Source organism: Phragmites australis, chromosome 6 (assembly GCF_958298935.1).
Source record: "Phragmites australis chromosome 6, lpPhrAust1.1, whole genome shotgun sequence".
Classification (NCBI taxonomy): Eukaryota; Viridiplantae; Streptophyta; class Magnoliopsida; order Poales; family Poaceae; genus Phragmites; species Phragmites australis.
This window is the reverse complement of record NC_084926.1, coordinates 44,053,686-44,064,449: the sequence shown is the minus strand read 5'-3', so window position 1 is coordinate 44,064,449 and position 10,764 is coordinate 44,053,686. Positions and strand designations below refer to the sequence as shown.

The 10,764-nt window shown below is 46.8% G+C and overlaps 1 protein-coding gene across 1 annotated transcript; it reads left to right on the top strand.

Moving 5' to 3' along the window:
• The first annotated feature begins 6,566 nt into the window (after positions 1–6,566).
• LOC133920720 (lysine histidine transporter 2-like) lies at positions 6,567–7,910 on the top strand. The gene has a single exon (XM_062365319.1). The coding sequence runs from the start codon at positions 6,567–6,569 to the stop codon at positions 7,908–7,910; it is 1,344 nt and encodes a 447-aa protein (XP_062221303.1).
• Positions 7,911–10,764: the final 2,854 nt, after the last annotated feature.

Below are 10,764 nucleotides of genomic sequence, written 5' to 3'. Positions count from 1 at the left end.
TATCAAGTATAAACTTAAGTATAGAGATGTGGATGAGTTATAGGAGTATTACCGAACGAATACGTTGAGAGTGATGTTGTAGTTTTATTTCAGATAAGATCGAAAAAGAAAAAGGAGATTGTCTGCTATTTTTCCTCTGATTTTTTTATTTTAATTAGTAAAACGAATCACATATTCGTAGCCGGTAATGAGACAGGAGGTTGGAGGACTACAATAAATAATAAAAATAGATACATTATTCAAATTTATGATCTTTTATTATATGGGAGAAGAGAAAGAAAAAAAGTGACACGAGAACCAACACGTGTGCCATGATCTGTCCGTTGATGTAGCTTCGCATGGTGTCATTGGAGATTGCCGAAGGGGGTCGCCGGCGATGGTCAGCAATCTTCGATCACCAAAAGTACCGAAATCGATCAGAAAATTCAAGGTTCAACGGGCCTAAAGTCATCTAACACCACATAGTGACAGCACAAAATCATCTTGACATGCTTATTCTTATCAATACTCAACCACCATCGAGCTATAGACTCAAAACTGTGACCAACATTGATTCCCAAAATGGCTGAAATTTCAACTCAAGAGTAGAAGCAACCACACACTCAAAAAACACATGGTTAATCAATAATTTCATGCTCATCACAGAACAAACATTTCTGATTAGCTACATGTTGTCTTTTGCTCAAATTGTCTCCATTAAGCAGCTTATTATGAGAAACCAACCAAAGAAAAATATGAATGCAAGGAGGACCTGATATTTCTTCAGACAGCTGACAAGAACATATGTTTGACGCCTCGAAAATTTACCATAGTATCTTTTCGAAAATGTACCCTATAATTTTTTCACCTACCTCTCTAACACAAATATCAACATAAATAAATGGTTCTAATAAGCTATGTGTGTGTAAGAACTAACGGGAATTTTCCTAACCCTCTCCTGCACCAGGTCATGTTTTGAACAAATCAAGAGTACGTTGTGGTAAATACACAGAGTTAAGAGAGCAGAGGCACTGCACTGGCAGCTACTCTAGTGTATACATGCATTTGCTGGAGACAGTTCCTTTTCGTACTTTTTAAAAAAAGTACAGTTCCTTTTCGTACTTTTAAAATTCAGTCAGTGGATAGAAGAGCGGAAAGCTTTGCGAGCAGATATGTATAGTCTATATATACAGTAAAAATTGACAAATATACAAGATAGTCCTTGTTGCGATGTAGCACTAAGTTGCACAGTGCAATAATGTAGCACAGCATGTAGGTATGTATGTAACTAGTTCATCTTCACCCCACAGCGCTCGATATATACCAGCTAGCGAACTCGTATCACCATAAAACTTAACATGTTTTCTTCTCTTCCAAGTTCAACTAGGCTTGCGAGGCATCAGGAATATGGACCTCTCAACTTCCAAATCTGTAAGTTACAGTCAAGTTCGTTGTTCAGTTTCCATACTCTCTCTGCGTACAAGCACAAACGATGGATTACTTCCATGTGATGTGTGAGGATGGCTAACTTCAACTTGAAGTGCTGTGTTTACGGCTGCATTCGGAACAAATGACTTACCCGGCTTTCCATCCCCTGCAGGTGTCGACTTGGTTTGCAGTACGTGCATCTTGCGTCACCCAATGAAGTTGAAGAGCCGCAATACTGCCGTTCTTCAGAGGTACTCTATCAGAGCAAAGTGCTTCAATAATTATGACTTCAGATGTTGTTTCTTTGGTGTCACTGGTGCCAAGAAGCGTATCACTCCGGAGAGAGAGAAGCCTGCACCTAAAGATGGCCAAATGGGCCGTGCTTATTGGGCCGGCCCGAGGCACGGAACTGTAGGCACGGCCCAGGCACGGCCCGGCCCGAGCCGAGATGGGCCGGGCCGGCACGGCACGAGGCCACGGGCCGTGCCTGGGCCGAGCGCGCGGCACGGCGGGCCGGCACGGCACGGCCCGGCTGAGACGGGCCGGCACGGCACGGCCCGGCCCACGGGCGGCACGGGCACGGCACGGCCCGGCACGGCCCGGCTCAGGCACGGTTGGCCCAGGAGGCACGGCCGGGCCGGGCCGGCACGGCACGCGGCGGCCCATCACGGCACGGCCGGCCCATCACGGCACGGTCGGCCCGGCACGGCACGGCCCACCGTGCCGGCTCGGCACGCGGCGGCCCACGGCACGGCCGGGCCGGCACGGCACGGCACGGCCCACCGCGGGGGGGCACGGCCCGGCCGGCACGTGGGGCACGATGGGCCGGCGGGGGCACGCGGGTTAACGGGTTAAACGGGCCGGGAACGGCCCGTTTAACCCGTTAACCCGATATTTTTGAATTTTATAGCCGTTTTGTGACCGTTTGAGCTCCAAAAAATTCGAAAAAAATTGCAAAAATCACCATTTTTCACCTATAAATAGAGGAGCACCTTGCCCTTCCATTCCACACCAGCAACACCATTTTCTCTCTTGTTTCCTCCTCTCATTCTTGTCTCAAAGTTCGTGAGAATTAGCGATAATTTGGCAAAATTAGTTTGAATTATTGCAAAAAAATCCGAGCAATTCCAAAATCGTCATCCTGCTGATTTGCTATCTTGAAGTTGAAGAAATCTTGGTGATTTTTTTGCATCGTTGTTGAGTCTTATTTTATTATTAGTTTTATTATTTGATTATTTCTAACTCTGAATATTTGCAATTTTTGTAGTGTCATTCGACATTGATCATGGATGCCGGTGATCATGATACATCCATAGATCATGATTTTTTTCTCCAAGGACTCACAGGGGACTACGGCCCCTTTGATACTAGTGCTGCAGGTGATGATGGACCCGACGGTGAACCTCCGGTTGGTTCACATCCAGATCCAGGTGATGCAGCAGGAGTGCCATCGTCAGGCTCTACAAGTGCGCACACATTAGCAAGCAGCGGGTCTAAAAGATCAAGAGCCGGTACTTCCGATGTTTGGCAAGACTTTGAAAGGATCTACAAAGAGAAAGATGGGGTAAGTGTCAGGTATGCTAAGTGTTATATTTGTAAAAATGAATTATCTGCAAAGCCCTCGGGTGGAACGGGGCACTTGAAGAGGCACGCCATAAGTTGCAAGCGAAAGAGTGGAGCAGCCATGAAGCAGACGGTGTTGCAGTACAACCCCGACGGCTCTGTTCATCATTGGGAGTACGACTCTGCCAATGCTCGAAAAGAGCTATGTCGCTTCATTGCAAGAGCGGATCTACCACTCAATATCGGTGAGTCTGCTGCATTTGAAGATTACATTAAGCAAGCTCATAATCCTAGGTTCACGCATGTTTCTAGACAGACAACTAGTAGGGATATGGTAAAATACTACAATACGTGTCGTAGCAAACTTAAAGAAATGTTGCAAACATGTACATTTTCAGTTGCTTTGACCTCGGACATATGGGCAGGTAGGGCTAGAGAGGATTATCTTAGTGTGGTTGCTCATTTTGTTAATAATGATTGGGAATTAGAAAAGAGAATAATAGGTTTTCGCTTGATTGACAACGCGCATACCGGTGAAAATATTGCTGAAAAAATATCTCAAGTAGTTGCAGACTTTGGCCTCACGAATAAAATATTTTCTATCACTTTAGATAATGCCGGTGCAAATTCTAGAGCAATGGATATTCTTACTCCGTTGTTTAGTACCTATGCTGAATCTTTCTTGTTACATCAACGTTGTGCTTGTCATATTATCAATCTTATAGTAAAATCCGGTTTGAAGAGGTTATCGCGATACTTAGAAGATTTTCGTACTGCAATATCTTTTGTGAACTCCTCTAACCAACGAATTGCAGCATATAAACAGTATTGTGTTGCAATGGGTGTGCGTCCACGTAAGTTTGCTCTGGACATGCCGGTGAGATGGAACTCTACTTTCTTGATGCTTAAAAATTTGATACCATATAAGAGCACATTTGGTGTGTTTATTCATACACATTACCATCAGCATGGGGGTCAAACTTTACTCACGGAAGCGCATTGGTATGTTGCTGAAAGGATACTGGAGTTTCTTGAATTTTTTTATGATTCAACTGTGAGTTTATCAGGAGTTTATTATCCAACATCTTGTTTAGTAGTGCATAATATTGTTGAAATTGCTACTCATTTAAACAACTATGAAAATGACAATCTTTTAAGAGATTGTGTAGTTCCTATGAAATCTAAATTCTTAAAGTATTGGAAAGAAATTCCTTTGTTATACGCTTTTGCCTTTATTTTAGATCCTAGAGCTAAAATTGCAGCTTTCTGTAGAGTTCTCGCAATTCTAGGTGATGCTCTTGGCCATGATTATTCTAATTATTATACTAATGTTCGTTCTAAGTTATTCGAAGTTTATAGTAAATATGAAACAAAGTATGGCGGAGTTCGCCTGCAACGACCTCCACTAGCACCCACAACAAGTAAGAAGACGACAACGTGGGGAAAAATATTTGGTGCAGGTTCTTCATCAAGAAGTTCAGACTCTTCGTCACGATCGTCTACGGGCACCGGAATTCCAACATCCGGAGGGGAGCTAACTACCTTCATCGACAGTGACGTTATCAGCCACGAACAAGAAAACTTCAACATACTGCAATGGTGGCATGAGCACAAGACGAATTATCCAGTTCTTTCACTGTTAGCGCGAGATTTGTTAACGGTTCCTGTATCTACAGTTTCTTCTGAGGCTGCCTTCAGTCTTACAGGAAGGATAATCGAAGAGAGAAGAACAAATCTGTCAAGTGAGATGGTTGAAATACTCACCATAGTAAAGGATTGGGAACAAGCTGAAGCACGAATGCAACACACTGCAGAAAATACTGAGCTTGAAGAATCATTCCAAAATTTGTATCTAGATGCTGATGAGAACATGTAATTTTAAATTTTCTGAGCTAGGTTGTACTCTTTTTTCCTTTGCTAGAAAGGTTTTTAATGAGGCAACCTATCAATAAAGCTCATTTTTAGAATTAATCATGTGCCCCTATTATTTCTAAGTTTTTTTATTCATGTTTTTTGTTTATTTTTTTAAAATACCCCCCGCGGCCCCACCCCCACCTACCTCTCCTCTCATCCCTATAAATACCATCTACTCCATCTCAAACTCCACCCTGCCCACCCATCTCTCTTTTCCTATTTGCTAGCCAAGTAGCCAGTATTCACTTCACATCAAGAAACTAATTCCATATTTCAATTCATGGATCAAGGCGCCGAGAACTCAGGTGTATGGTCTCAAGTGTGGCAACATTTTGAAAAGGTCTTCAAAGAAATTAACGGGGAACAGGTAAGATTTGCTAAGTGTAATATATGCAGTATAGAAATAGGTGCCAGATCTTCACATGGAACGGGACACTTGAGGAAGCATATGAAAAATTGCAAGCAAAATTCTGGGGTTTCTAATGAAACCATGTAATTTTCGGAGCATAATCATTGGTTGTACTCTTTTTTCCTTCTAGTAGAAAGGTTTTTAACGAGGCAACCAATCAATAAAGATGTTATGTATTTATTTTCCATATTTTTTATTGTTTTTTTGATTTTTTAGCTATTATTTTTGATTTTTTTCCTATTTTTTTGAGTGCTGACGGGCCCAACGTGCCTCCACCGTGCCGGCCGGGCCCGTCGTGCCTTCCCGTGCCGGCCGGGCCCGTCGTGCCTTCCCGTGCCGACCTGGCCCGTCGTGCCTCCACCGTGCCGATCGGGCCCGTCGTGCCAAACGGGCCTATCGTGCCTCCACCGTGCCGAACGGGCCCATCGTGCCGAACGGGCCCATCGTGCCGGCCGGGCCCATCGTGCCGACCGTGCCGTGGGCCGGCCCGGCACGGCACGGTGACAGTTGGGCCGTGCCGTGGGCCGACGGCTCGGCACGCGGGCCGGCACGGCACGGCCCGTAACAGTAAATGGGCCAATCGGGCCGTGCCGATTTCGGGCCGTGCCGAGATGGGCCCGTGCCGGGCCGGCCCGATTGGCCCATTTGGCCATCTTTACCTGCACCCACCTACTATCTGCACCTGCACCGGATGCATATTTTGATGTATCAATTTTAAAGCAAATCAAAGGAAGTATTAAAAATGGCATATGTGTAGATGTACTTGTCGATGTAGCTATATTCCGATAAAATATGGTAGTGTTATGGTTTAATTAGTCACACCTTCTAGTTTTTTGTATGGTGTGTAAATACCAGGTTGGAGAGGAACAGAGGAAGCGGACGATTGTTGCAAATGCGGCAAGGCGATTTGTTTCCGATTTGCCCGTGGCCTCGATCAGTTGTTCGTAGACTAGTGGTAGTATTTCCGAGTCGCACACGGATACGGATAGCCGATCCGTCCTCGGATCGAAGTATTGTTTGTCGTCGAGTCTGGGTCGTCTCTGTAAACCGAAGCGAACCTCGTTGGCGCCGGCGGGCCATAAATATGCGCGGCACCCGCCCGCTTTCCGCAACAGATCGACGACGTTCAGACAAACCGATCGGACGACTAGCTAGCCAGCTGCGCGCGTGTCAAGCACTAGGATCGTCGACGTGCGCGACGCGACCCGGCCGGCCTCTCCCGGCGACGTACGGCTGACATCAGAAGAGGATGGCGTCGTCGACACCGGATCTGATGGAGGAGTACGTGGAGACGGTGAAGGAGCGGAAGCAGGAGGAGCGGCTCAAGAACGTGAACCTCGACGACTGGCTCCCGATCACGTCCTCGCGCAACGCCAAGTGGTACTACTCGGCCTTCCACAACGTCACGGCCATGGTAGGCGCCGGCGTGCTCGGCCTCCCGTTCGCCATGTCGCAGCTCGGGTGGGGCTTCGGCACGGTGGTGATCGTGGGCTCGTTCGGCATCACGCTCTACACGCTGTGGCAGATGGTGGAGATGCACGAGATGGTGCCCGGGAAGCGCTTCGACCGCTACCACGAGCTCGGGCAGCACGCGTTCGGGGAGAAGCTGGGGCTCTGGATCATCGTGCCGCAGCAGCTCATCGTCGAGGTTGGCACCGACATCGTCTACATGGTCACCGGCGGCCAGTCGCTCAAGAAGGTTTACGACCTCATCTGCAACGGCCGCTGCAAGGACATCCGCCTCACCTTCTGGATCATGATCTTCGCCGCCGCCCACATCCCGCTCTCGCAGTTCCCCAACTTCAACTCCATCTCCGCCGTCTCCGCCGCCGCGGCCGTCATGTCGCTCGCCTACTCCATGATCGCCTTCTTCACGTCGGCGGCCAAGGGAGCCCACGCCACGGCCGCCGTCGACTACGGGCTCAGGGCCCCCACCACGGCGGGGAAGGTGTTCGGCGTCCTGAACGCGCTCGGCGCCGTGGCGTTCGCGTACGCGGGGCACAACGTGGTGCTGGAGATCCAGGCCACCATCCCGTCCACCCCGGAGCAGCCGTCGAAGAAGCCCATGTGGCGCGGGGTGGTGGTGGCCTACGGCCTCGTCGCGCTCTGCTACTTCACCGTCGCCTTCACCGGGTACTACGCCTTCGGCAACTCCGTCAACCCCAACGTGCTCATCAGCCTCGAGAAGCCGCGGTGGCTCGTCGCCGCCGCCAACCTCATGGTCGCCGTGCACGTCGTCGGCAGCTACCAGGTGTACGCCATGCCGGTGTTCGACATGATCGAGACCGTGCTCGTCAAGAAGCACAGGTTTACCCCGGGGTTCCGGCTCCGTTTCGTAGCCCGCTCCGCCTACGTCCTGGCGACCATGTTCGTCGCCATGACGTTCCCCTTCTTCGACGGCTTGCTCGGCTTCTTCGGAGGCTTCGGCTTCGCGCCCACGACATACTTCATCCCGTGCATCATCTGGCTCATGCTGAAAAAGCCCAAGAAGTACGGCCTGACATGGCTCATCAACATTTTCTGCATCGCCATCGGAGTGCTGCTCATGCTCGTCTCCCCCGTTGGAGGACTGCGGCAGATCATCCATGACGCCAGGAATTTCAAGTTCTACTCTTAAGCATTCAGGAAAGGAGAGGAGAAAAGACAGGAGAAAGAATTTCAAGCTCTCTACCTTTTATTTGTTTCGGTCTTTTTCTTTTCTCGGCCTGGCTTTAGCGCTGGGCCTTTCTGTACATATCATCTTCTAGCTTAAACTAGTTGAAAACCCCGCGCAAATATCTGTTTTTATCAATTTACATTTGTTAAGCCCCTACAATGTTAAACAACTTTTGAACCTTGCTGTAATAAGGCAGTGAAGCAATGTTCTGAAGTTGTTATTTTGCTGTAATAAGGCAGAACCGTGATGCCTGAACCTTTTTATATATCCTTATATACTTTTCTATTGAACATGCACACTGCATGTATATGTGCTTTCTAAATATTTGGATCCCAAGATCTCTGCATTGCATGCAGTATGTAGTACAATGACATGGACCCTCTTATAAACAAAAAGTGAGATGTATATGGTAGTAGTCCACCGTGTCCGAGGGAAGGAAATTTTATGAGACACTTTACCGAAAGATCTCTATGAGATCCTGATCTATACTGTACTTTCTTGATCCAATAGCTATCACGTGCAACTGAGAGTAAGGAGGAGGACATGTGGCATGTATAAGAGGGGATCTTTATGTGAGATCGTGTCTTATAGAATTTCCTTCCATGTCCGAGCTACTGAAAGCTCACATATGTCCCAACTCCCGAGGCAGAGAGGTATTGGATACAAATAAATAGGAACGCCATATGCAGCTGCTCTACAAGTTGAGTGTTTGCATAGTGCTAGTAGTTCGCAGATGCAGAACGAAGTACATGATAGTGTGTGCAAGGCTCTATTGCCTCGTTGTTCATCTTAGCAGCTACCACACATTTCTAGAGATGGCAACAGATCGGGTTAGGTGTGGGCGATGTAGGACCGTGTCCGACCTTAGACTTAATTCAGGTTTCCTGATCTGTACCCGATCTAAGACCTGATTCGGCTTACCCGACCCATGCCCATGTGCCCGACCTGTGCTTAGGCTTGGAAGGAATTGGGAATAACCAAATCGTAGCAGAATCAAGATGCATGTCTGTGTCTTCCTAACACTCCTAGTTTTGAAATGTCGCTGACTGGATCGCCTAGGTCCGACAGGCTTAACTATCGCCAGGATTATTTTGTTTTGAAATGACGTTGTAGGGATAGCCCAGGGCAACTGCCTAGAGTGGTGTCTAGCTAGTCTCGTGCCTTAATTGCGCTGTGGATTGATTGCGCTGAAGCGGAGAGACAAAGGCTAGAATGATAAGAGGCATGGACCCTTGATTATGTTAATTTGGTTGAGTTTTAACCATATTGTTTGACCTTTTTGTCAACAAAAAACATATATTTTGGTCCCACTCTCGTCTTCTATTGGCTCTGCCCTCGCTACCATACATTTGTTTAAGACTATTAGTGTTGTTGCCAACAAGATGACTTACTAAGTCATTAGGTTTCTCTGGTCTTTCTCTTCTTCGTCGCCAGCTTCGTTTTTTTTAAGAGAGAAATATAGTACAGCATTTTTTATGAGCCTCTTGTGTCCCCTATTCTCATAAAATGTAGTGCTCATGTTGAGCTCCGCAGCTGGGGCTAAGCAGGTGCAACCATCAAGAATCACATTTTCTTTTCAGAAAGAAGATAAATGAATTTGATGGCTCAAAATTACCAAATGTTCGAGAAGGTATCGTAGAATTTTGTTTTGGAGATGCAAATAAAATAGGATTCTATTCCATAGGAGTATATATATCTTACTCTGGGAGCTGAATGCTATCATACATGGCGCGCTGCCAAAGGCCAACTTAATATACTTTTCACCTCCCATTTTCAGGCTCACATCTCGATCCACGTATATGCTTGCGCTTAGGCCTGCGAGGCATCGGAAAATTTTGGTGTTACCATGCTCATAGTGCCTTGTGGATCTCAGCAAGTCAATGTTCCACACATGACTCTGACTCGCAGCCATTGTGCCATTGATCTGCATTTGATCTCTACTGTCCCGTTCTTGGACAATTTGGCTGGCAATCCTCATTGCAGTTGCCTTTGCCAAGCTTTCTTTCTTGCTGCATCTGGCATTCTGACTATTTGTATGAGGTGCTCACCGTGTAACAACTTCCTGCTGATGGATCTAAATTTGAGCAAAACTCTCTGAAGCAAAGATTGCAATGAGAACTGAATTAGTAGCGAGCTGAACGATTAAGACTGGGATAATTCCTTTTAACTTTAGCAATGAACTCTACTTGTATTAATCAGGCCAAATTGATTGCCAACCATCACGCATCTCAGTAACACGGCGCCGGCTTATTTGTACTTTGGAGTGTAACACAAGCAGGAGTACCGTAGTGATAATGCACTCCAAATGTTAGTACAAGCTAGCGTAAATGGCTGCAGCACTGTGCAGTGTGCATATGTTGAGCTCTGCCGCCCCTGCCTGCATGCAGCACTGATGGATGCATTATATATACTGTTATCATAACTTACACTTCAGTGCTCATAATCAGTATATACGTATATAGGGATACCATATCATGCATGCTGCTCCAGAATCCAGAGGTTGAATATATATACACATACATATATGTAGGTGTAGCACTGTAATGCCACAATGCTACTACCATGGAAGGCTTTGGCTTTATTTCGCATGCTTGCTGCACTTGGTGGGCTTAGGAGGCATCAGGGACTCGGCGTGCACTGCGATCAGATATGGTGCCTCTGCTGAACGTTCGCAAATCGTCTTTCCATGCCATCGCCGTCGCAAGCTTTTCAATAGATCTTGGAATAAGAAGAAAAGAAGCCTGGCTTTAAGCCGAAAAATACACACAAACATATATAGTTTAGGCTAATCTCATTGTCTCCCAAAATCTAAAAA